This window comes from Narcine bancroftii, chromosome 1 (assembly GCF_036971445.1).
Source record: "Narcine bancroftii isolate sNarBan1 chromosome 1, sNarBan1.hap1, whole genome shotgun sequence".
Lineage (NCBI taxonomy): Eukaryota > Metazoa > Chordata > Chondrichthyes > Torpediniformes > Narcinidae > Narcine > Narcine bancroftii.
In genome coordinates this window covers 2,639,793-2,667,518 of record NC_091469.1, presented here as the reverse complement: position 1 = coordinate 2,667,518, position 27,726 = coordinate 2,639,793, and the positions used below count along the sequence as shown (strand labels likewise).

The 27,726-nt window shown below is 40.9% G+C and overlaps 1 protein-coding gene across 1 annotated transcript; it reads right to left on the bottom strand.

Annotated features, from left to right (window-relative positions):
* Positions 1-285: 285 nt before the first annotated feature.
* Positions 286-26,511, bottom strand: fam78ab (family with sequence similarity 78 member Ab). The gene is made up of 2 exons (XM_069918587.1): positions 25,726-26,511; positions 286-1,166 (listed from the first exon to the last, which is right to left on the bottom strand). The coding sequence occupies exons 1-2, from the start codon at positions 26,049-26,051 to the stop codon at positions 641-643; spliced, it is 852 nt and encodes a 283-aa protein (XP_069774688.1). The 5' UTR covers positions 26,052-26,511; the 3' UTR covers positions 286-640.
* Positions 26,512-27,726: the final 1,215 nt, after the last annotated feature.

Genomic DNA, 27,726 nt, shown 5'->3' with positions numbered 1-27,726 from the left:
AATTACCCTATTCTGGATAACGTCATCAGACACTTGTAATCTTGAGTGTGAATAAGTATATTTTAGTTAGTTGATTAGATTCTACTAGAAAATCCATTTTGAGACCATTCCATAAAATGAAACTTGTTCAGGGTTATGAATGAAGAAACCTTATTCACAGATCAAGAGCAGGCTGGTTTACAATTGCATATTGCAGTCAAAATGAAACAGCATTCAATTTATATTCATGGTGAAGTTCTTTTTGACTTTTAAGGCAAATATTTGCAATGAAATACTTTCGCTAACTTAAGGCAGCATGGTCAAGAGAGAGTTTATTTTTGTACAAAAACAAAATTTTGCAAAAGATTGTTCATGTCCAATTGCATTCCAGTTTTGAGTAACATTCAATAAAATTTCGTTGACTTGTGCGATGCTTCAACTGAGGATCAGAAGCCAAAGCTAGAGTCTTTAAGATGAGGTGATCCCACAGTGTGATGGCCTTTAACTCAGCAAACGAATCGGATTTTAGCACAGTGATGTTTCGCCCCACAATTTGGTTCAAGGTGGAGCAATTCTTGAATGATTAGTGCATGTGTTGGTTTTGAACTCCCAGAGCCATGCTTGAGGAGAATCAATGCATTGTTAGTGGTTGTTTATCCCTTCAGTTCTTCGGAGGGATGACTATCTGTGGCTCCCCAAATGTTGGTCGCCACATCAGTACCTGAGCATCATTTGCATTGGGTTTCCTCAGCACATTGGGTACAATTGGCTCAGTCTTGGTGAGAATCAGAGGACGCTCTTGATTGATGGGCTCCATCAGCACAGCACGCTCCCCAAGGTTTTTTTTGGGATCCACTGCAATGTGAAGCTTCATCCTCCATTTGATGGTTTGCAAGACTATAATCTCACCAGTCTCTTGATTGGAGGCAACCAGATAGGTGGTGAAACTTTGGTCTCTCTTAATACTGGATAGTTGGGGTACGTTGGACTTACTAACAGGGATGGCCCAGGTGACACTGGGGTAGAAGTTGTCATTCATGCTGACGGTAAAGCGGACCTCCCTTCTGGTTGGCCCCACTATTGTGTGGGTTTCAGTGGTGTTTCCGTACCATGGATAATTCACTCCATCAGAGTCACTTATTGCACTAATTTTTCCATCTCTGAGATCTGGCAGTTCCCAACTGGACCTGTTTTATTGAGAGAAATGTTCTTAAAATTAGATCACATTCAAAATCTTTTTTCCATGAGCAAAAATCTTTTCATAATTCCTTTCCCATATGATTAAACATACATTGTAAAATAAGTTTAAAATAATTATTAAAAATTAAACAGAATATATATCGCTCTCTTGCGTTCAAGATGCCTAACATCCACATCAACAACCCACAATACATTCAAATCAAATGACAGCCCTGTCTAACAGGACATCTTCTAATCCTGAATTGTTTAACTGCAATGAAAATGGGGACGTCTTGGCAGCTAAACTGCTGAAGAGTCAAAGGTAAGGGAACCATTTATTTGTGTTTAATGAACTGCAGTTTGATAGGATAATGTAGTTATGAGCTGGCATAAGTACATAAAGAAAATGAGGAAAGACAAAAGGTTTCAAACATGGATACTCATTCTCCAATGAACTGAGCTCCATGCCCATCTTTTGTAGTTGTAGTCCAGTTACTGCTTGCAATGTCTTTAAAATTATCTGTACCACTATAGAGGATCTCTTCATAAACAGATCAGCAATCTAAACTTTATCTCGTGTCCACCAGTGTCCTTAGCCTCCAGAAAAAGGTTTCCACAAGAAAAGTGAAATCAATGAATTGGAGCAAAGTGGTTGTGTTACTTAAAGTACCCATTACCAAAGCTCCAGACCTGCTTCATTTTTTCATGAGAAGAATCATAGCAAAGATACCTGCACTTTCAATGTTCCTAATTGACTGAAAAAGGTTTTAAGACAATCAGAAATTATGAAAGGTTCTGCAGAAATACAAATTGATATGTCCAGTAAAAACACAAAATGCTGGAGAAGCTCAAGCAGTGTCCTTTACGTAGCAGTTGAAAACCCATTTGGACAGATCATTGAATACATTAGAAGGACCAACAATGTGGTTGGAGGAAATTCTGCTATTCCTGAAGCAAATTATTCTGACCAAACATTTTAATCAAGTTTTCTAAAATCCTACAAATCTACAAGCCATAGTAATTTTACAAAGTTAAAGGTACTCTACAAATGTTTTATTTTTGGAAATGTATTCTTCATATTTTGGTAACCTTGGGTTCTCTAAAGAATATGTTCTTGTTCTATAAAACTCAATAAAAAGATTGAAAGAGAAAGGTGCTCTACAAATGACATGTATTGCAGGGTTTATTTGAAGATGACAGTTGATTGGAATGGTGATTGTGACATGCAACCATCCTGTTACGTCACCGTGGACAATTATGTGAATGGGGGACATCACGTGATGATGTAGAGCCAGGACGAGAAATCTGACTCCACTGGGAAAAAGTTTTAAAAAAGAAAAGAAAAAGTGAAGAGACAAGTTTGAAATTTCATTTACAGTGAAGGTGAACTACTGGAGACAACATAAAAATGCCACCCAAGAAGGATAAAGAAGTGGAAGAAAAGATAGAATGACTAGAAGAAAAAGAGAGAAGACAAAGAAGGGGCTACCTTATCGACAAAGCTGGGATCTGGAGTAGTGTCGGCTCTCTGTTTGAGGATAGCCTCCCGACTCTTCTCTTCCCCCCACCCCCCAAGCGAGCCGAGGCATCACTGCAACTACAGGACGCCCAGACGAGTCAGGGAGGGGAGTGACATGATCGCGCATGCACGATCATCGGCAACGAGAGGCCCTGGCAAATTAGCTCACAAAGCCTGTGGGCCAGGATCCCAGATAATCATGGAGGATGACAGAAGAAGAACAGCTGGCTGAGAATGCAGAGAGACTGGAAGAAGAACAATGGAAAGAGGCAGGAGCTATAAGAGAGGAAGAAGGAGACTTGAGCATGGACGAGGAGGAGAGGGTAAGGCAGAAAATTAAGGCTGCTACTTCTACTTAAGACCCCTTGACTACTATAATAGATAAATTAAGGCTAGTTATGTGATATTAGAAGATTTGAAAATAAAATGGATGCTAAAGTTAGTAAAGTCTACAATTTGATTAAAGAAATGCAAGTAAAAAATAATGAAGTAGTAGAAAGGCTAAAGATCTTGAGTTGGAAAATCAGTTTCTTCAAGGGAAAATGGACATAATGTATGAAGGATTTGAGCGCATGAAGGACACTATTGTAAAACTAATTGCAACCTGAATAATGGAGGGGGGTAGCATTGTCAAGGGACTGTGTGACAGAGCTCGTGAGGGGATTTTCTTTTTTCTTTCTTTTTCTGTTCAATCAAGCAATAATCCGATAACTGGATTCAAGGATGGTTTTTATGTTTATGGAATTGATTAGGATCTGGGGACTGACTAGACGTAATTATAACCTTGGACATATGCAGGAATATTTAAAATGATATAATGGGTAGTGAGTTAAAATTAAAATGTATTAGTTTTAATGTAAATGGATTTCAGAACCCTGTTAAAAGAAAAAGAGTTTCAACATATATTAAGAAATTGAGAGTAGATATTACTTTTTTGCAAGAGATGCATTTAATCAAAAAGGAACATCAGAAATTAAAGAGAGATTGGGTAGGTAAAGTAGTGACATCACATTTCAATATGAAAGCTTGAGGGTTTCCAATTTTAATAAATAAAAATCTTCCTATTGTGACATGACTTTAGACCCATTTGGTAGATTTGCTTTAATTGATTGCCAGATTTTCTCTGAACAATGGACATTGATGGATGTCTATGCGCCAAATCTGGATGATAGTAAATTTATACAGGACACTTTTCTGCATCTGGGGGAAGCAAGTAGTAATCTTTTGGTGGGAGAGGTTCAATATCTATTTCAATCTTTACCTATTGTCGTTCCCAGGAAGTTTTTTTATGGAAAGATAAGATGCCAAGGATTTCTACAGAGAAATTGACTTGAAGGTTTGAATCGGGTTTTATACAACTTCCTAATTTTGAACACTATTGTAAAGCAGCCCAACTGTAATTTCTTTCCTCCTTTTTCGAGGAGGGAGATAATGTGGTGTGGGTTAATGCTGAAATGAATAAAAGAGGTGAACAAAAGCCTAAAGAGGTATTATATAAATGAAATGAGGTGTTATTAACTGGGGAAGTAGATACACAAATATTGAGATATTTGATAAGAATATGGCATAAGGTAAATAGACTGATGGGATGAAGGGATACAGATTAGCAAATATGTCATTGGTGCAAAATAAATTGATGCCTTTTACGTTGGACAATAAGAATTTTATTGGCTGGTCAAAGAAAGGATTAAATTTTATTAAAGATTGTTATCAAGGTAGACGTTTAATGATGTTTGATCAATTGAAAACTATTTATGGAATATGAAATACTACAATATTTGGATATTATCAATTAAAGGCCTTTTTGTGAGAGAATTTGACTTCACTATATTTATTACCACAAGATGATGAAATTGAAATTGTTATAACTAATCCAAATTTAAACAGTTTATATTGGTTATATATCTTTTACTTCTAAGAGGATCTTAGAAAAAAAGACTTTCATAAATCCAAGCAGAGGTGGGAAGATGATTTAGGTATAGTTATAAATGATAAAAATTGGACCCAGATATGTCATGACAGAATGAAAAATACAATAAATGTTAGATATAGAATGGTTCAATATAATTATTTTGCATCAGTTGTATATTACACCTCAAAAACTTAATAAGCTGAAATTAGACTTATCAGATAAATGTTTTTTGTTGTAAACAGGACCTTGGTACTTTCTTACATTCTATGTGTACATGTCCTAAATTGAATTCCTTTTGGACTAAATTGATTGATTTCCTACAACAGGTAATATGGACTCCACTTCCACGAAAGCCTATGCTATTTCTGCTAGGAGATATATTAAAAGTTTACCCAGGGTCTAATTTGAATTGGTCTCAGAAGGAGTTTTTAAAGATTCCATTGGCAGTTTCTAGAAAATGTATAGCAGTTTCATGAACATTGGAAACAGATCTAGTATTAGAGTGTTGGCATAGCGAAATTCAAAGTTGTATACCTTTGGAAAAAATTACATACAATTTAAAGAACAAGTACGGAGATTTTTAAAAAAATTTGGTTTTCATATATGCAAAAAATTGGTGTGGTTACTTTATAATTAATCATATTAGGATTATTAGCTAATATGGGGTAATCTGTCACTCCCTGGCCCCATCTTATGCTTTAATTATGCATATTTTATATTTTATTCCATATTGAAGGTATAATTTACATTTATTACAATTTTTAAAATTTCTATACATATCATGTACTTATTGTTAGGTTGTGATTAACATAATATATAGTTTTACAATGATATCCAGTATTATTATTATTATTAAATTAGTTTATTTCTTCTTTCTTTTTTCTTCCCTTTTTTCTATTTTCTTTTCTTTGGAGGTTTTTTCTGTGCGAGGGATTTTGACATACGTATGTAATTTTGATTACGTGTTAATAAAATAAAATTTGGAAAAAAAAAGACAATAAGATGGATGACCTTGTTTAAGATGGCAAAAGACTAGTTAAGGCGAATGATTAGCAACAGAAAATCCTGAGTCTTTCTTGCATGTTACCAATGACCTTGACCAAAATGTTCTCCACTTTAAAAAAGGGCCCTGCAGAAGGAAGATCTACGAGGATGACACCAAAAATGAGAGACAGAACTTAAACACTGAAAGTAAAAAGTGCTACTGTGACAGAGGCCTTGAAAATTAGGTAAGATTTTGAGAGGGTAAGTGTAGAAATGATGTGAGGGTCACCAAAGCTCAGGGCATACAATTACTTGTAAATCTAAGAGGGTATTCTGAAGCAACTTTATTCAAAGACACTTAGATTTGGAAAACACTACTTGGCTTTGAATTCAGCGATCTTGACCTACTCTGACCTCTATGTGACCACAGACCCACCAATATAGGTGCCTTTTTAAAAATACTTTATTTAAGTTTTAATAAAATACAGAATATAGGACTCAATTAATATAACAATAACACATTGAATATGAAATCATAGAAAGTCTTTCATAAGGATCGAAAAAAAAATAAAAAGGAAAGGAGAAATCCCTCTTTTCCCACTGCATCCCCCCACCCCGAGATTCGAAAGAAAAGGGGACTGACAGCAGGGAATAGAGGGAGATAAAAAAGAAAGAAAATAGAAAAGAAAAAGCAATAGGGGAAAAGGTTTGACATCTCAGAGTCACATGATTTTAAAAGTATTACATTTCTAATAAGTAGTAACTAATTAACAAATATCAAAATAAATTATATGATCTGGGCATTTAAGTATTTGAAATAAAGGAACCAAATTTCAATGAACATACTATATCTATTCCTAAGACGATAAGTAATCGTCTCAAGAGGAATACTACTTTTCACTTTCATGTTCCAACGATCAATGTGAAGTAGGGAATCAGATTTTCTTGTTACCACTATACACTTCCTGGCTATTGACAGCGTAATTTTAATTAATTTAGATTTACTTCTGGAAAAGTTAACTTTTATAACTGCCAAATTCCCCAGAAGAAACAATTCCAGGTCTAGAGGGGAGTTCACCCCCACAACTTTTGTCAACTCTTCCAATGTAGGTGCCTTTTCACTTCAGAGGCAATTAGCAATGGACAACAAATTGCGTCAAAATCCATACCCTATTGAAATGTGGCTGCTGGCAGGCAGTAGCATAGTGCATTTATGGAGAATCTTGCTAAATTCACGGGGTTGGGGGGGGGGGGGGGGGGGGAGAGGTGGAAACAAAGTTTTGCTTGTGGGGTAGGACAAGTGTAGGGCAGCACAATTTAGCGATTAGCGCAACACTATTACAGCGCCAGAGACCTGGGTTCAAATCAGCGCTGTCTGTAAGGAATTTACGCAAAAAGGACATAGGAATAAACCCAACCACCTTTTATTTAAACTTGTGTGTTGAGTCAAGATTGAGGAACAATAATCAAGGACAGAATTAGCAGTCCCTTGGACAACTGTGGATTTGTTAAAGGCAAATTGTGATGAATTAACTTGATGTCATTTTTTGGAGGAATATAGTTGATGTGTATGACTTTCCGAAAAGCATTTAGTAAGGTGCCACAATACCCTCATCATCTAGATTGAAGCCCATTGAGTAAAGGAGGTGCAGTAGCCTGGATAGAAAGTAGTCTAAATATTGGATAACAGAATTAGTGATAGCTTGTTCAGACTGGAGAGGTGTATACTCTGGAGCTCCTCAATGTGCATCCATAATTTCATTTTGGGTTTCCAAGATACAGTTCTCAAATCTGCAGATGGCCCTGAAAGGTGTTGTGAATGGTGAGGAATGTTGCCTGAGAAGAATGGGAAGAAGCAATATAAACAAGATGGCATAAGTCTGAAAGTTGCCGAACAGAGACCTTTTGGCATATGTGCAGAATTTATAGAAACAATTGCAAAGTGATATGAAAAAGCAACAGTAAAAAAAAATCCATGATCTTGAGACAGGGGTACAAGAGAAAGAACTCATAATGAATCTTTATAAAACATTGTTTGGCTACAGTTGGAATTATGTGTCTGGTTCTGGGCCCAACCTTAGGAAAGAGTCAATGAAGAAGGGATTTTCCAAAATAATTCCAGGGATGAGGGACTGACGATGCTGGGGCATTGCTTTTGGAACAGGGGAAACTGTAGTTAAAATCATAAACGTTATACAGAGTAAACTCAAGATTACAACCAGGTTCCAACAGAATGCCAAGGCAGGCTCAATCTACATTTAAATAGAGGCTTGTATCCACTGCAGACTCAGACATATTAGCTGGTCAGAATGCCATGTTTTTGAATTGTAAAATTCATATAATTCTGTTCTTGTTTTGAGAGTTGACTGATGACTGAATGAGAGAACGGAATGGTCTTCTTTTTCTTCCAACTCAAGAGTTCATTAATAGTTTCAACCGGCAAACAGTCAAGAACTAAGATGTTGAGCAAAAGTGACTGGAAAAAGAACAGTGATGGGAGAAAACACTTTTTTTTCATGGCAATGTGATTATGATCAGGAAAGCTCTGCAGGAAATAGTAGTGGATGTAACATTAAAAAGAAAATTGTATAAGCATCTGAAAGAATTTGCAGGACAGAGATGTGGACTAATAGGTCAAACAGTTGAAATATTGTGTGCCCAAGAGGTCTAGAGCTGAATGCTTCCAAGGAAAGCTCAGACTTGGCATGGATGAGCAGGTTATTGGAATCTAACTGCTGAGGATAGACTGATTTGGTAGTATTTGGCAATTTATTTTTGTGATAGGTTGTCTTTGGGCAATTTTTCACATTCCCAGGTATATATCTGTACTGTAAGTGTCAGGTCATGGGTTTGTTTCTGAAGTTGCCTCTTCCCTTCAGCCGTTTAATTATTCCGCCCCCCCCCCCCCCCCCCCATTCACTTCTTCAAGTGGCCATCGAACTGACCTGTCATTTTCTCCCCTCTATTATATTTGGTTCGGACACATGCAATGTTGGGTCGTAGCTTTGCCAAGTTAACATCTTATTTCAATCTATGTCTTGCTGCTCCTGGCAGGACCTCCTGCACTCATTCAACCAAGGATAATCCCTTGGCGTAATTGTAATAATAGAGTTGAGGGTCACATTTTTGCTGCTGTATTCCACTCTTTGTCAAAGAGAAAGATATAAACCTCTCTAAGGGACTACTCTCTGGGAATGTTGAACACAGAAATTTAATATGTTGCATAAACAGTTGCTAAGATTTGAATATTGTGTAAGGTTGATTTAGAAATTAAATACATTCACCTGTCAAAGTGCCACGACCTATTTGCACTTTCCAATTTGAGCATAGGTCTATTTCACGAAATACTATTCACCTTCCTGACAAGCTCCACCCTTGACAAAATCCAAATCCCTTACCTTCGTCAACTCTGCAGTTGTTCGTATTCCACTTACTCGACACATTGACCACACCAACCTTCTCTTCCAATACCATTGTCTTTCTCTTTAATCTCATGTTCCAAGATGTTTCCTCTTAAATAAACCTGCATCTCCCACTTCTTGTTGAAAGCCAAGGTATGAATGATGTACATTTAATTAATTTTTAAAATATTATTAGGAAGACTTGGTACTTTCCATTTGCAGTCAAATAAAAGACCATGGAAAGAATTTCCATTTTTAATTTTCCCCATTTTATAAGCATTATCTGAGACATTATCAATAAACCACACAGAGCAGAAGGATGCTACTCTCTCTGTTGCGCCCATGCTGGCTCCTTGGTAATATGAACTCATTTTTTACTTTGGCTCCACCCTCTGCCCATAACCCCATAACGGTTGTGTTTCCTGTATTACAGCACACTGACCACATTTGGAAAGTATTTTGTTGGTTTAAAGCCCTCTGGCTCATTCGGAATTGAACATCAATATTTAAGGATGCAAGTTCTTTCTCTGTACCTTCCTTGGCTTCTTGATTTTAAAAATGCCACTTTAAACAAGATCTGTATTAAGTTAATGTTTGTAACATATTTATGGAACCTGATAAATGCAATATTACAGTGCTCCAAATGATGCATAATTTAAGATCTTTTTTTCTGTGATTTTTAAAAATAAAACCATCTGTTCCTGAAACTGAAGTCCTAAAACTCATACGTTTGGCAAAGCTACAAAGAGAGACAAGCTTTTAATGTGTTACTTACTGATGTGAGGACATACCACAACTCTTTACTGCCCTGTTAATTTTGGAGACCAGGATTTTACTTATTGCTTTGGCCCTGAAATAGAAAACTCCTTTAACCATCAGCCTGCAATGTGAATTGGAGCCTTACTGAAATTTGCATAAACTAGTTATCCCATGTTGCTAGATACTAGCAAATGATGGATTAACGATGACTTGTACTCCCATTACACCTTTCAAGCCATTATCTCAAATCCAGCACCCATTTTCACACAGTAAGATCCCACAAACAACAAGGCAATATTTTCATTCTTTGTTACTTGTTCATTTTTGGAGATCGAGAAAAAGGCCAGGATTTATTACCCATTCATAATTGCCTTTGAGAAGGTGAAGTGCTCTGTATTCTTGAATCATTGTAATCTTCCTGGGGAAAGATGTTGTTCAGGAGGGAGGTCCAGGATTTAGACTCAGGAACTATGGAGAAACCACAATCTATCTCCAAGTCAGGGTGTGTGTGACTTTGAACAGAGCCTGCAGCAGTGACTTATTGCATCCTTCAGAAGCCTTTAACCTTCCTGATGGTTGTGCTTGTGGGTTTTGAAGATGCTATCAAAGCAACCTTGATGCCACGTCATGGTGTTTGTAGTTGGTTCAAGCTGCATCCACTGGTTGTGGAGGGAATGAGTTTGGGGTGATGGAGAGTACCAGTGGAGCAGCTGCTTCTTCCTGGATGATGTTGAGCTGCATCAATGTGTTTGCAACTGCATTCATGCAACCAAGGAGAGAGTATTCTATCACACTCCTGAGTGATGCTTTGTAGCTGAAAGAAAGGCTTTGGGGTGTCAGGAGTTGAGTCATTCACTTCATGAAAAAGCAGAATTTAATCTTTTTTCTGAACTATTTATGCTGCAATGGCAATCCACAATGGTGAGGACTTGCCACTGAATATCAACAGTAACTGGTTGGGGTCACTCTTGTTGGGTCTTTCATGGCATAAATATTACCCGTCACTTATCAGCCCATTTCCAAATGTTTCTAGGTGCTGTTGCACCCAGGCGTGATCTGCTTCATTTGTTGAGAATGGAGCTGAACATTTTGCAGTCATCAGTGATTGTCTCCCTCCCCATCCCTGCTCTGATCGTATGCTGGAAGGAAGGTCAATCATGATCTGAGGATCTCCTGCAGGATGTTCTGGGCTGGGATAATTGACCACCAACACCTATCTTCCTTTGTTCAAATATGACTCCAAGTGTAGAAGCATTTTGGCTGAGATGTTTATATGACTTCAGTTTCACTGGGGATCCTCAATTTCACCCTCAGACATCTCACTTCACTTCTGGAATTCTTCTCATTGTTTGAACCTTGGCTGTAATGAGATCCTGAAGCCAAATGGTGTTGGTGAGAAGGTTATTGATGAGTAGGGGCCAGGAGATTGAATTACTGTTGACATCTTCAGTGATTTACAGAAGACTGATGGATGGTAATTAGACCGGTTTTGTTCAGTTTTTTGTGAAGAGATTGTGCCTGGGCAGCCATCCACATTAAGTCAATTGGACTGGAACAACATGGCTAAAATCTATGACTTTAGGACATCAACCAGACAAGTATCTGGTCCCATGGACTTCGCTACATCCAGTGCTTTAGATCAGGTAACATATATTGAGTTGGCTGAAGACAGTCTTCCTTAATGATGGGAATTTTAAGAGAAAGCCAAGATGGATCATCTTCTCAACACTTCTCCCTTCCTACTATCAAGGTCTAGCTGCACATTATTGTGAATGTTTTTTCCTTGTCTTCTGTAATCCCTTTATGGGCTAGGACAATATTATGTGGGAAGGCTCTTGGAACCACTGCCCCCTGTTAGCTGTTCAATTGTCCACAGGCATTCACAACTAATGTGACAGAAGTCCAGAGCTTTGATCTGATCTGGTGGTTACAAAGTCACTTAGCTTTATTTTAGATGCTGTTGAGCATGCATCCAGTCCTGTGTTACAAGTTGGCATCTCATTTTGAGCATCTTTGGTGTCACTCATAGCACTCATCAGTAAACCAGTTAATCTCCCTACTTAATAGTAGTACAGAGTGAAAACTATGGTGGGTGACTGGGCTACATAGTACAGTGGTGGTCCACACCATCTCATGGAGGAACCAGTTTTGAGCTGCCTGATCTAAACATAGTCTATTCCATTTAGCATAGTTGTCATTGCCAACCAGCATAATAGAGCATTTCCTCGGTGAGAAGACACGCCTTTATCATTATTGGCCTGCACAGTGGTCAACTGAAAGGGTCTTTATTGTTGAGAAAAGCTGTTCCAATTGGACACGAGTAGTGACCTGGTGCCAGATGTTCAAAACAGTTGCCATGATGGCTGCACCCTTATGCATTCTTGGTTGGGTAACTGGGATGGAGATTTGAATACACCACTGTATGAATTCAGAGCCAAGCATGAATCATGACTCATTCATAAATTTTGGAGAAAGCCCATACTGCTGAATTAAAAGCATATTGAGTTTAACCTCTAGCTTAAAAATAATGGTAAAATGACAACCGGCTCATCAACAGATACATAAACTGAGATTTTGGGGAAACCAGCATCAAATTCGATGGATTTAGATAATTCAGGTTGTGAAATTGTGACTTTTTTCAAATTAAAATAAAACTTAAAATATGCAAAATGTTCAAAGAAAAATAACGCATGATGACAAAGAATAGAATCAAATACAATAACCAACCAGGTTTTTGGAAAAGTTCATAAGAGCAGAGGATGACATGGTTAGTCTGTGTAAGACTAAGTTATAAATGATCTCTCTTCTTCCCACCACAAAATCCGTTCTATATGAGTCAAATGGGTCAAATTAGCACTTGTGTTAAGTCTAGCCTGCATTTTTAGAATAGATGTAGATTCTAATTCAAGAAGAATTTGTTGAATTTCATAGCTCCTCTCGTCCTGAATGAAATGGGATTTCATTGAATGGGTTTAATCTCTGAACAGGATGAACCATCCTTGTTCTCAATATGCAGTCAATTTTTGTCTGAACATTACAAAAGAGCCAACAGTAGCTGCATCTTAAGCCTGGCACAAATGTTGGTTGTGAAAAGTGACATTACTAAAATTGATTGATCTGCTCCCGAAATCCTCTCTAAATGAATAGTCTACAGATAGAAAGTAAATCCTGTGGGGAGTTTGGGAGAATCCTTTTAAACACAGACAGTCAGGAGAATGGAGCTTAACACATATAAAGCAGTTGATGCCAGGGTGATACTTAATTATTTAGGTGGACAGGAATGGAGTGGAAATAATATGTTAACAGGGTGAGATAAAGTCTGATGTGAGAAAACTTTATCAACCTCGGCCTAGTTGGGGGCCCCCATGGTCTATTTGAGTGGTCGATATTCTATGTAATATCTGGAGGTAATGCCTTTAGTGCACACTAGCTGGAAAATCCAGAGACATTTGAAAAGACAGAGGACATAATCAAAGCCAGTATTCTCAATTTGTGCCAATTTTGGAGTAAGTAAGGACTATGAAATCAGGATAATATACACTGATTTTATTAAGCAATGTACTAGTGGCATCACCTCACATTGAAAGGTGGTGATAATTATCTATGTAACACCAGAATCTGATTGAACCAATGGGTTGGAGGTTCAAGTGAGAATCATTGCTCCTTGATGAACAATGTATGCGAATACACAAATGCTGTAATATGTGTGTCTTGCTTCAGAGCCCACACATAATCTGTTCCTGCTTTTTAAATCTTTCAAAGTGCAGAAGCTCCCAGAATAATTAACATATTTTAGGACCTCTCCCCCTACCCACAGTCCCCATCCTAAATTCTGAAGGATATACCCATGCAGTAATGTTAATGTTTGCAGGAATACTCCGAGTGGGTCAGAATTTAGGAGAAGACCTGCCATCCTTGAAAGTACTTTCAGATGTCACTGATGAGAGAGTGCAAGTATTTACAGATTTCCCTCCGATGATATGCCTGGACCTTAGAATTGGGGAGTGAAATACTGAGGGCAGTCAGGATGGATGCCTGAAAGCTTTTCAGTTCCTGGGAATATATCAACATTCCTAGAAGGATTCCTGCAAAGTGAAACAAGCACTGATGTAATGGATATTTTCTTGGCCTTGATTCGGTCATTGTAAATGTTTTGGTGCAGAATTTATTACCACTGATACAGTATTTTGTCAGAAGTAACCCAAGGGCAGTCAGGATTGAACTCGAAGTATTATCTAGCAGTTCCCATTTGGTCTGATTATTTTCACTGCTTCAGCATTACTCCAATTTCAGTGGGGCTTCCAAAATGATTGAACTTTGAGAGGCTATTTCACATTAGCTGCATAGATGTTATGTTATATCTTGGAATCATTGCCAAAGACCAAATTAAATCTGAGCTCCTCCAACATTTATTTCACTAATTAGTCAACTTACATCAGCAGTAAAGGTGGAATGGAAAAGTTGAATGGAAGACCTTTTAAATTAGCCAGCTCAGCACTTGTTTGAAGTATTCTAAGATTTGTGGATTTCTACACCTGGACAAGTATCAACAAGATTAAAGATTTGGCATTCATTGCTCTTTAGGCAGGATTCTCATCTCAGACTCAATAAATTGTGTTTTCTCCCTCTGCAGGAAACATAAGGTTGTGATAGAAGGAGTTTTTAACTTTCTACATATTTGACTGGGACTCCCATACTGTAAAACGGCTGGATGACTTGGAGTTTGTCCAATGTGTTCAGGAAAGATTTCTAAATCAATATAGAGAGTTCAATACTGGATCTCCTATTAAGGAGTGAGACAGGACAGGAGGGGATAGGTGAGTGCCAGTTAGGAGAGGGAAAGGGAACAGGCAGGCAGTGCAGGCCACCCCTGTGGTCATTTTCCTCAATTACAAGTATACCATTTTGGATACTCCCAGGAACAGGCCACAGCAATCAGTTCTCTGACACAGAGTCTGGTTCTGTGGCTAAGAAGGGAAGAGAGGAGAAGAGGCGTGCTGTCGTGATAGGGGATTCCATAGTTAAGGGGTCAGATAAAAGGTGCTGTGGAAGGGATTGAGATTCCTGGATGGTATGTTGCTTCCCTAGTGCCAGAGCCTGAGATATCTCAGATTGAGTTCATGACATTCTCAGGAGGGAAGGTGAGCAGCCAGATGTCATGATCCATGCACGGACCAATGACGTGAGTAAGGAGGTCCTGCAAGGAGAGTTCAGGGAGTTAGGCGCTAGGTTAAAGGACAGGATCTCTAGGGTTGTGATCTCAGGATTGCTACCCGTGCCACATGCTAGTGAGGTTAGAAGTAGGAGGAAATGTAGCTTAACATGTAGCTGAAGAATGGTACAGGAAGAGGGGCTTCAGGTTTCTGGATCATTGGGCTCTCTTCCAAGGAAGGTGGGACCCCTGTTCCAACAGGATGGATTACATCTGAACTGGTGGGGGACTAATATCCTTGCAGCAAGGTTGCTAGTGCTGCTCTGAGGGGTTTAAACTAGATTTGCAGGGAGATGAGAACCAGAGTACCAGAGCAGATAGAGGAATGGAGGAAGAAAAAGATGGTGTTAAAATTGCATGTAATGCCAGGTCAATTGGTTGTATGAGGTTAAAATGTTCTTAGATGCATCTATTTTAATGTAAGTTGTAGAAAAGGCAGATTAGCTTAGAGTGTGGATTGGCATGTGGAATTTTGTGGCCATTAGTGAAAATTGATTGCAGGAGGGGCAGGTCTAGCAGCTCAATGTTCCGGGCTTCCCTTGTTTCAGACATGATAGAACTGGGGAGGATGAAAGTGGGAGGAGAGGCATTGCTCGTCAGGGAAAATATCACAGCTGTGCTCAGGCAGGACAGACCAAAGGGCTATATGGATGGAGGTGAGGAATGGGAAAGGTATGACCACATTCATGGGGCTGTATTATAGACCATCCAATAGTCAACGAGAATTGGAGGAGTAAATCTGTAGAGTGATAGCAGACAGCTCCTGGAAACACAAGGTTGTGATAGTAGGGGATTTTAACTTTCCACATATTGACTGGAACTCCTATACTGTAAAATGGCTAGGAATTTGTCAAATGTGTTCAGGAAAGTTTTCTAAATCAATATATGGAGGTACCAACTAAAGAGAGTGCAATACTAGATCTCCTTTTAGGGAACGTGACAGGACAGGTGACAGAAGTACGTGTAGGGGAATATTTTGGATCCAGTGATAATAATACCATTCATTTAAAGTTAATTATGGAGAAGGATGGGTCTGGGTCTCGGGGTGAGATTCTAAATTGGAGAAAGGCTCATTTTGGGGAAATGAGAAAGGATCTAGCATGTGTGGATTGGGATAAGTTGTTTTCTGACAATGATGTACAGGTCAGTAGAAGAACTTTAAAGGTGAATTTTTTAGAGTACAGAGTTTGCGTGTTCCTGTCAGGATCAAAGGCATATTTAACAGGCAGAGGGAAACTTTGTTTTCGAGGGATACTGCGAATCTGGTTTGGAAGAAGAGGGAGGTGTATAACAGGTAAGGGCACCACAGAGCAAATGAGATTCTTGAGAAGCATAAAAAATGCAAGAAAAACCTCAAGAAATAAATCAGGAAGGTTAAAAGAAGACATGAGGTTGCTTTGGCAGACAATGTGAAGGAAAATCCTAAAGGTTTCTACAGGTTTATTAAGAGAAAAAGGATAGTAAGGGACAAAATTGGTCCCCTTGAAGATCAGAGTGGTTGGCTACGTATGGAGCCAAAAGTGATGAAGTTTTTCATCAGCATTTACTCAGGAAATTGGCACAGAGTCAAGGGAAGTCAGGAAAACAAGCAACGAGGCCATGGAACCTACACAGATTAAAGAAGAGAAAACGCTTGCTGTCTAAGAGCAAACAAGGATGGATAAATCCTGAGGGCCTGACAAGATATTCCCTCAGATCTTGAGGGAGGCTAGTGTAGAAATTACAGGGGCTCTGGCAAAAATATTGAAAATATCTTTGGCCATGGGTGAGGTACTGGAGGATTGGAAGGTAGTTCATGTTCAAGTAACCCTGGAAATGATAGGCTGGTGAGCCTGATGTCAGAAGAAGGTAAATTATTGGAAGGTGTTCTAAGAGATCAGATATACAATTATTTGGATAGCCAGAGACTTATTAGGGATAGTCAACATGGCTTTGTGCCTGATAGGTCATGCTTATAGAGTTTTTCAAGGAGGTGATTGAAAGAAAGGCTGTGGATGTTGTCTACATTGGACTTTAGTAAGGCTTTTGACAAGATCCCACATGGGAAGTCCATTAGGAAGGTTACTACCTTGGTATTCATGGCGAGGTAGTAAACTGGATTCGACATTGGCTACATGGGAGAAGCCAGAGAGTAGTGGTGGATGATTGTGTTTCATCTTGTATTTGTATGTGTGAGTTCTTAGACAACACATGGATGAAGGAAAGGTTCGTTACTTTAAAGTTGATGTAAACAGCCCATGAGGCATGCCAGGAGGCTACAAGCCTCCATTACAAACCTTACATACTGTAGTCTCTTGCTCTGTGTCAGCCCCCTGCTGCAGCTAAGTCTAATCAAACAGGAACTATAATCAAGCACAACCACTATCATTACAGATTGCTTCTCAGATTGGAGGCTTATGATGAGTGGTGTGCCTCAGAGACCGGGACCGTTATCATCTATATCAAATTTGCAGATGATGCTAAGATTGGAGACATTGTGGACAGCAAGGAAGCTTTCAAAGCTTGAAGAGGGATCTGGACCAGCTGGAAAATAAGCAGAAACATGGCAGATGGAATTTAATGCAGATACATGTGAGGTGTTGTATTTTGGAAGGACAAACCAAGGTAGGACATATATGGTAAATGGTAGGGCACTGAGGAATATGGTGGAAAAGAGGTATCTGGGAATACAGATACATTATTCCCTGAAAGTGATGTCACTTGGGTTGTAAAGAAAGCATTTGGCATATCAGCTTCATAAATCAAAGGAGTTGGGATGTTATGTTAAAGTTGTATAAGACATTGGTGAGGCCAAAACTGGAGTATTATGTACAGTTTTGGTCACCTAACCACAAGAAAGATATCAATAAGACGGAAAGAGTGCAGAGAAGATTTACTAGGATGTTGCCGAGTTCTAGGGAAAGGTCAAACAGGTTAGGACTTTATTCCCTGGAGCGTAGAAGAATGAGGGGAGATTTGATAGAGGTATTTAAAATTATGAGGTGTATAGACAGAGTCAATGTAGGCAGGCTTTTTCCACTGAGGGGAAAAGTTTATGGGGAACTTCTTCACACAGAGAGTGGTGGGATTGTGGAATGAGCTTCCAGCTGAAGTGGTGAATGTGGGCTCAATTTTAACAATTCAGAGGAATTTAGACAGGTACATGGATGGGAGAGGTATGAAGGGCGATGGGCTGGGTGCAAGTCAGTGGGACTAGACAGAAAAATAGTTTGGTACAGACAAGAAGGGGCTGTTTCTGTGGTGCAATGTTCTATGTAGACTACGCACTGAGGCTTGTGTTTCTGCTTGGATATGTTGCTTTTGGGATGAGACATTAAACCCCTGCTCCACCTGCCTTCAGGCACATCCTCCTTGCTGACCTTGCTCAAGGTCCTCTTGCCAAAATGTCTTTATCTGGTCATTTTTCACACTGCTGTTTGCTGGAAGCTTGATTTGTGCAGTTTGGCTGCTTTTGTTTCCTCATTACAACAAAAAGTACATTGGCTGTAAAGCACTCTGTAGCTTCCTTGGTGTGAAATCTCAACCACCTGATGACACCTCAGGCAGTGCAGCAATCTCTCAGCATGGATGGTGGGCTATGATTTCCAGTTGCATTCAAGTTATTAGGTAAATTGGAGTCCTTTCACATGCTAAAGCTTCCCATTTTTATGAAATGCTCCTTTTTGTATTCTGGGAATACAGATACATTATTCCCTGAAAGTGATGGATCTGTTGTCGAGTCATTGCTATCAAATAGGAAATTAGGAGTATTCTGTAATTCCATTTTTGAAGCCTGATGGAACTATTCACATGGAATTGAGCAGTATATAGAAGGTTCTTTGCCACACCATCCCATGCTGACTTTTCAAGTGTTTATTCCTATTGAAAGTTGTTGACCGTATTTCCACCACTTACCAGGCATTCCATTCCAGATCACAGCAACTCAATGAGAGAAAAAAATTATTCTCCTTTTTTCTGAAAATATCCTTTTCCCAAATTAAATTATGGGATAGAGAAAAGTTGCACCCAGTCCTCGATTGCATGGGATAATTTAGAATGCCCACATTAGCTTGAAGCAGTATATTTAACAAAATGTGTTATGACCAGTACCTGCTGAAAACAGATTAACTGAACTTCATCTCATTGACATGTTGGATTTTGCTCTGAGCAAATTGCCTCTCCTGCTTCCTACAATATCACAGCGATTCAAATTCTGCAAAGGATGTAATTGGCTGCTCAGTACTCTAGAATGTTCCAGAATTAAGAAAGGCACCAGAGAAATGCAAGTCTTTTTTGCCTTTAGTCAGAACTATGCTGGAACAGATTGTTTTTCTCATTGTTCATACCTTTCAACTTCACTTTAGTAATTTTGCTTAATGAGCAATAGCGAAAGAAACATTAAAACTGAGCGGCCACTGTTTCTGGTCTTGCAGCACTTGTGGTAACCAGATAAATAGTGATGGTTTAAACTTCATTACTGGAATCAATCTCATCATTGTAAAATGAGCATCTGTAAAGTCCTATTAATCTTGACAAATCTCCCAAGATGATTCTCAAGAAAGTAAATTAAAGAAATTCTGATCACGTGAGCATTTGTTAGGACAGAAGACCAGAAGCTTAGACAGAGAGGGAGCTTTCTGAAGTGTATCTTAAAGGAGGAGAGGTGGAGAAATGTATAAATTTAGGGAGAGAAATCCTGTGCTTATGACGTAGTTAGTTAATGACATAGCTGCAATTATGATAAGAAAATCTTTCTTATATGGTCCAGGCATTAGGATTAATGTCTGATCAGACCACCCATCTCCCCCCCCCCCCCCCCCCCACCCAACATCAAGTGCACACACCAACCAGACCCCAGGGAATTATCATGAAATAACAGAGACTCAACCCCAATGTGTTGAAGGTGGAAATTGGGGACATATTAGAGCAGTGGTTCTCACCCTTTTCTACTCACATACTACTTTAAGCAATCCCTTAGCCATAGGTGTTCTGTGATTAGTACGGATTTGCTTAAGGTGGTATGTGGATGGAAATTTGAATCGTACTTAATTGACTTGTTATGTGCATGGTTTCATAACTCCAAAGGAAATGGGCCAATGACAATTTTTCTCAAGCAAAATATTTCAGTAACAATTGGGTCAAGAGCAGTCATTCTCAACCTTCCCTTCCCTCTCACATACCACCTTAAGCAATCCCTTACTAATCACAGAGCACCGATGGCATAGGGATTACTTAAAGTGGTATGTGAGTGGAAAGAAAAAGGTTGAGAATGGTTCAAATTGAAAGGTAGGCAAAATGTTGTAGGACTGGAGAGAGGGTAGTACAGAAAAGGGATGAAGAAGGTGAAGGAATGGTTTGAACACAGGATTCATAACTACACAACAGTGTTCCCAAGACAAGTTTGGTATATGGACAAAGAAAGGTTTTTGTTTTGAATCTTCCCTCTTGACAATGTGATAATATTACTAAACCCCCAAGCCACATCTTTCTCATTAAAGTAGTTGCTTTAGTTCTGATGTTGCCACACTTTAGCTACACAGCAAGACCTGAATATTTTCCAGGTATCTTCACCAGGTGTTTGCCTATTTTAAAAAAAATCATCCACACATGTCCAATGATCGGAATTAAACTTAAAATAATATCAAGTTAATTTGATAGAATTGCTGAAAGATGATAAATATTTAGTCGGTATGCCCAACCACTCATATCCACCAAGGGTAACACTGGCTTTTCCATTGGGGAGTGGAGTATTTTGGGACCAATATAGAAAGGTGGTTGAGCCATAATAAACTAGATTGACACTGTCCTGGAATCATAGAGAAACATAGTCCTCAAAAAATATTTCTACATTAGGAATTCCACTCCGGACACCTGCAATTTCTGTTCAACTCACACAAGTTGTTTACTTTAATGTTCATATCAATTCATATCAATTGTCTTGTTCTCTTTGGAAATCATTTTGTAAAATATACGCCTGAAATGTAATGTCATTTTCTTTTGAGAAGTTAAGGGCCTTTGGTTTCTATTCAGGTGGGAAAAAAAACTTGATTGGAAAGGAATTTGGCTATTTTCTGTGAGTCTGTTATTAAAATGAAAATTTGATTAAAATATATTTCCTCTCTCCTGTCCTACCTGTGTCTACCTGCTGAATCCTTTTTGATCCTTGAATAGGGTGGCCATTTCTTACTTCAACTCCTACTATCCCTTGCCTCTTACCTGTTCTCGCCAAAGCCTTACCGCTCTGACTCAGCCCGCTCCCTCGATGACCTCCACTACACCAGTCCCTCACTTTTATAGTGATACTCCAGCTTCTTCCTCCACTCAGCTTCCAGATGCTGCCTTGCCCCTTTTTAAAATTCCGCTTCTCAGGTCACCTGACCTCTTGCTCCACTCAGCTTCTTCCTCCTATTCCTGCTCCTATTTCTTATGTTGTTATGTCTCTCGAGCCTGCTCCACCATTCGATAGGATCGTGGTCAATTCAATATTTTTAACCACTTTTCTGGCCTCTCCTTTGATTCTCTTGCTGAGTTGAAATCTCAGCATTATATATACACCCAAGGAGTTTGCTCTCACAGCTCTTTGAGGGAAAGGAGTTCCATGGACTAACAATTACCTGAGAGAAATAGGAGCCACATGCCCTCTGAAGTCTGATCAGCTGGACTGACATCTTTCTGGTACTGAAATGGACTAAATTGCTTGGCATAGCCTTCATTTTCTACCACCACAGCTAACAAAAAAATAGGCTTTCAAGACTGATATTGAATTTTTTATGTCAAAAATGATAGAATAAGCTTGAAAGGCTAAATAAGTGATTTCTGTTTTTGTTTAATTGATGATTAATCCAAATATAATTGTGGTTTTAGGATACATATATTCAAATGGATTGCTTTTGAATATCATGTGAAGTATAGACAGATCAGGGCTAGGTTCACACGCATTCCTTCCACTGTGTGAATTTTCTGTGCATGGACATTGTTGGCAAGGCCACCATTTATTTAATGCCTTCAGGAAGATGCAAGTGACTCACCATTTTGAACCACGGCAGCCATCCGGTGATTGCATTCCCACCCACATGTTCAGTCCACACTTGGCCTCATTCCCTGACTAAGGGTCCTTTTAGCCATGAGCTAGAAACACTCCATTTGCTTAAAGCCTTTACAGACACCTGTAGACTTTGATTTTGTTACTTGGGGATATAATTTTATGAGCTGTGGTTCAGCTAAAAACCCATGCCTTTTGATTCCTGTGTGTGAGCAGAAGGTCTGGTCAATCAGACAGTGGGGAGCTGGTACACACCAGTTTTGGGGCTGCTTGACTTTTGATTAAACCAGAGTTTACTATTGAACATGCCAACTCCCTTCACTGTGGTGTAGATAGGGATACACTTCTCCAATGTTACTTCTCTTGGGTCACGTCCAATTGTTTTGATTTGGATCAGTTTGGCTCAAAAAGAGCTCACAGTGGATGATATTTTTAGTCTGTCACCATCTCATTGTCTCTATACAGATCCCACTCCCACAGCATCATGAGGTGTCAGAAGGAAGAGCTGAGTCAGAGCTATCTGATCGGGCGGATGTGACTGAAGCCTCATTTCTGCTGCGAGAGATGATTCCACTGAGTCAGGTTTCTGCCCAAGTACACATATCAAGTTGCCAGCTCTGTGTATGGTAGCAGTCTGGGAATATACTCATCATGGGGTCAGGTATTTGTGATCAGTAAGGTAGAAATCAGTCACACTACTTATGCAAGGAGTACACTGTAATTGTATGTCAAAATATTCGACCGCGACTATATTATCTCTATATGCGTATCACATTGTATTTGAATTACTGTTCCTCTGCTTTATATGTACATTACTTATTGAGGGTTTGCGCTGTGCACATTGGTTATACAGGAACTACTGTCCTTGCCTCTATCACTATATGCATTATATGACTTTCCACTCTATGCACGACAATATTTTGCCTGTTTATTGGTTATTCGAGGTTTTAACTGTGCTCGTGTATTACCATTCACCATTCCACCCCCCATGAAATCTACTTCCATTGCCCCCTTCCTCAAAGAGCCAACCCTTGACCCCATTTTCCTTGCAAACTTCTGACCCATCTCTTTCCTTGAATATGCAGTCAAAACCCATTTTCTCTGGGACTGCTTGTTTGAATGTTTCCAGTGGACGGTCTTTCTCATTCACAGGAACTTTTAGTCATCAATAAAGATAGTCTATCCCTTTTCAACATTCTCAGCCTGTCAGCAGTCCTTGGCACGGCTGATCTTATCATCCACCCTCATTGTCGCACCACTGTAGACCTACTCAGGGACTTCATTCTCTTGGTTCCAGTCTTTCCATCACGAGGCCCTCTGATTTCTCATCTACATGCCGTCGTTGAGAACATCATTTAAAATCCGCATTATTAGTTTCCTCATTTTGTTGAGACCACCTTTTTTTCAATCCCTTCACTATCTCTAACTCATTGGAGAGTTTGCTTGAAATCTGATGTCAACGTTTTCTCTCACTAGATTAAAGCCACCATCTACAGTCATTTCCACAGGCACCATTCCCATGCCACTGTCTCCATCCACCTTGCTAGCCAGTGCTTGAAAATGAAGCATACCTTTAAAACATTTGTTCCATATTTGACCCTGAGATGGGCTACTCATTAGAACTACCAATTTACTGGCTCTGAGTGGCCTCAGCTCATTTGTTGCTGGAACTCTCATTCATACACTTGTTTCTTCCAGTCTTGAGTCTTTGACCATATTGCCCTTCCAAATTGGGGGTCATTGAGAGCCAATCTACACATGTACAAACCCATTTTCATTCATGATTCCTGTGGTTGCTGATACATGCCTCTGCTAAGTAATGCTTGGACTTGAAAGCTCTCATCCTTATGTTCAAACCCTTCCTCTCTCCTTTTGATCTAAAGCCCACAGATATCCTTGTGTTCCAATTCTGGCTTTTTGAGCAGCTCCAGTATTGAACCATGGCACTATTGCCCCTGTCCCCCAAGTCTGTCTTTCACTCTAAACCAACCATTCTCAATGTGGGCCTTAAGCTTGCCCCCCACCCCCCCACCCCTGCCAGGGGCAACTGCACATTTTAAGGGGGGGGGGGGGCTACAGACTGAAATCATTATTTTTTGATGTCGTTGGTTGCAGAGAAGTACGGAAGAAACCAAGTAAACTTGACTGCTTCAGAGGAAAGGAAGCCCACTAACTTTGAGCAGAGTACTAAGGGGATCATAGCCAAAGAAAAGGTTGAGCTCTAAACCTTAATATCTCTACATTGTCATTATCTTCTCTCATTTTCACGTTCCTTTGCTAAAATGTGGTTTGTTGGTCCTAGCCAACTAGTTCCAAAAGTAATGTTTATTCAGAGACAACTCTGTTCCTGCAAATATCACGTTAATTGCACAATGAAATTCCTAGAGATCAGGGGTGGCCAACCGTTTTATTTAAAATTTTTAATTTAGACATACAGCACGGTAACAGGCCATTTTGGCCCATGAGTCCGTGCCACCCAATTATCCTTCACCCCCGGCATGGAATCGTGGGCCAAAATGGCCTGTTACCATAAATTTAAAACTTAAAATTAAAAGGTTGGCCACCCCTGCTACAGATGGATATTGTAACAGTATATATCACCTTGATTTAAAGGAGTACCGATGCTCTTTATAATGCAGTTAAAACAGTTTAAGATAAAGAAACATCAAACTGCAGATGCTGGAAACTTAATCAAACAGATACATATTCCCTGAAAGTGGCATCACTTTGTAAAGAGAGTGTTTGGCATATTGGTCTTCATAAATCAAAGCATTGAGTCTAGGAGTTGGCTTTTATGTTAAAATTGTGTAAAATTTGGAGTATTGTATGCAGTTTTGTCACTGAAATACAGGAAAGATATCAATAAGATACAAAGAGTTCAGAGATGATTTACAAGGATGTTGCCCAGATTTCAGGAACTGAGTTGCAGGGAAAGGTTAAACAGGTGAGGACTTTACTCCCTAGAGTGCAGAAGAATGAGGGGAGATTTGATAGAGGTATTTAAAATGATGAGGGGGGGATAGAGAGTAAATGTAGATTGGCTTTTCCCACTGAAGGTAGGTGAGATACAAGCCAGAGGACGTGGGTTAAGAGTGAAAAGCTTAAAGAAAACACGAGGGGGAACTCCTGTTTCTTTTCTATAATGTTCTATGGTTGGAAACAGCGTGTCTGTGGATTTTACCTGCATAAAGTTCCGACCAGAAAGGTGAGCCACTGGGCTCATTCTTTGCCCCCAGTTTTAACTTCTGACACTGAAAGTGTAATCTCCACTTGCTCACCACTGGAGGAGAGAGGGCGAGGGCCGTTTTCGCCACTGAAGGCTGCGGCGATGAATCACTCGGAGTAACGGGAAGACTGGACGGGGGTCGGGAAGCCGCACTGGGAAGCGCCGTGCGGGAGACACGTTCTTCACACCCGCTCACCGCTGCCGGGCCACTCGAACAGCGCGAAATTGAAAGAGAAACCGGGCTCTCTGGCCCAATGCGGAAAGCAAACGGACCCTCAGCCCCTGGGAATGTCAGTGCGGCAGCCGCTGGCTTTTCATCCCGCTCCCTCTCTCCTCCCACGCGCGTCCCTGACATTCCGCTCCCTGCCAACTGCACGACAGGGTCACACCGACCCGTTCGCGCACGGGCGGATCCAAGCACATGAAATGGCCAGAGTTCCCCTGAGACCCGGCTGCCGACACTCGTGTCAGCCCGGGGGTCTCCATCTGTCAGGGGCCGGCGTGGCCCCCCGCACACGCGCGCACATACTCACCGGCCCAGATCCCCGTACGTGTTGTAAAACTCCATGGAGTTGCACGCCTGAATCCAACCGACCACCCAGGTGTCCGCCTTGAGAATCGGGGGCACGCAGATCCGCGCCGAGGCTCGGAAATAGGGGGTCCGGTAGCGAAGCACGATGTCCGACGACTCGTCGAGGCTGGTGGGGTGACTGTCGATGCTGGCCGAGATCTCCTGCAGGGAGATGGAGTCCCGGCACACCCTGGGTTTGCAGGCGAGGCTGTTGATGCAACCCATGGCACTTGGTAAGAAGACGAGGAGAGCGAGAGACGGAAGCCTCCAAGTCACCAGGCGAACCATTGAAAACAGCGCCGAGGGGAACTCGGGCCACGGGCAACTCTCGGCCCTTCTCCCACAGCAGCCAGCCGGCCGGGGACTGCAGGCTCGGGAGGGACCGCTGCTGGCGGCCCTTCGGCTTTTCTCTTCTAAAACACGCAGTAAGAAAGAAAATCGTTCGCCTTTTCTTTTTGCGCGGGGATGTTCCTGCAGAGGAGGGTTGGGTGGGGGAGATGGTGGAGTCGCGTTCCTCTCTCCCGCTGAGTCCCCAGACCAGGAGCCGAACTAATTCTCGTCCAGGTGAGAAAGAGCCAGAGCCCGAATCCAGATGCCCGGTTGCTGGATTGCAGCCTCCTCGGCTCCGGCTTGCCCGCTCCGCGCCATGTCCCGGCGAGGAGAAGACAAGGGACCACCTGGGACTGCTGCTCTTGTCCTGTCAAGTCAGCGGCGCCATGGAAGGTGGACGCCGAACCTCCTGTCTGAGGGGGGGGGGGGGGGGGGGGGTGACAGCCCAGAGGATGTGCTCTCCTCTCTCCGCACCCCCCCCCCCCCCCCCCCCCTCTGCGGCTGCTGACTGTGGTCATCGTCGACAAACCAGCCAGCGGCTCCAAACTGGCGCTGCCGCTCACAATACTTCACATTATTTGCCCATTACAACACCGCGTTACCGTTGGGTCTCTGCATGAGATCAATGCTATGAGGTCCCGCAGCTTCACCCCGTCCGTGACCGTGACCTCCTTCACCCGCCCAAGACCCTCTGTGGCACGGAATCCACGCCCTCCTGGCTTGAAGGGGATTCGAAATAGAATCTCCATATCTCCCCGAATGACCGGACCGAGCCTTTTATCTTCATTCGGGGCGATTTCCGGGGTTTGCGATCTTCGGGCACTGTGGGAGATGTAGTTAAACATCCCCCCCCCTGTTATCCCCTCGGCGCGATTTGACCCCGGCCATTGCTCAGGATGTCTCGCCGCTGGTCGGGCTCGCTCGCCTCTTCCCCAGTGTTTCCAGTGGCTTGGATATATTTCCACCGCCTGGGTGCACGCTTCAATCATTTGACAAGAACCCTGGCAATGTCAATGCACTTTCCGGGCAACTCCTGGAAACGTCACATTTTCTCTCCTGAACTCTTCCCCCCCCCCACAAAATATGAATATTTTGTTACAATATCAGCTCGCCGCTGCAACTATGAATACAATCTGTCGAGGATGCCCTGCACGTTTCAATGCACTCTTGTGGGGCTTCCTGTAAGTTTCGACACACCCTTCAAGGATACCTCTAACTACCAAACCTCTCTTTTAGGACATTTATACATATGAACGCACACACCAGAGACCATCTGCCCAGAGAAACCCCCCCCCGCCCCCACCACCCTTACCCCTCTTAAATGTCACCACATGCTTCTATTCAAATCTTCACGAAACCCTTTCTCCCAGGAATCTCCTGTAAATACATATCAACATATTCTTCTGGGACTTGCAAAAACGCAATTCCCTGGAAATTGACACGCGCATTCAAAACGACTTCCCTTCATAAATGTCAGCACATTCTCCTGGGAAACGTCCTCATCTTGTAAATAATTACACACTTCCTTCAACCCGTTCAATACCTTCTGTTAAAATCGACACGTCCAGTAAATATTGATACACTCCCAACAGTTAGCACTGATGTTCCCTCTAACCCAAGCTCGATCTCATGC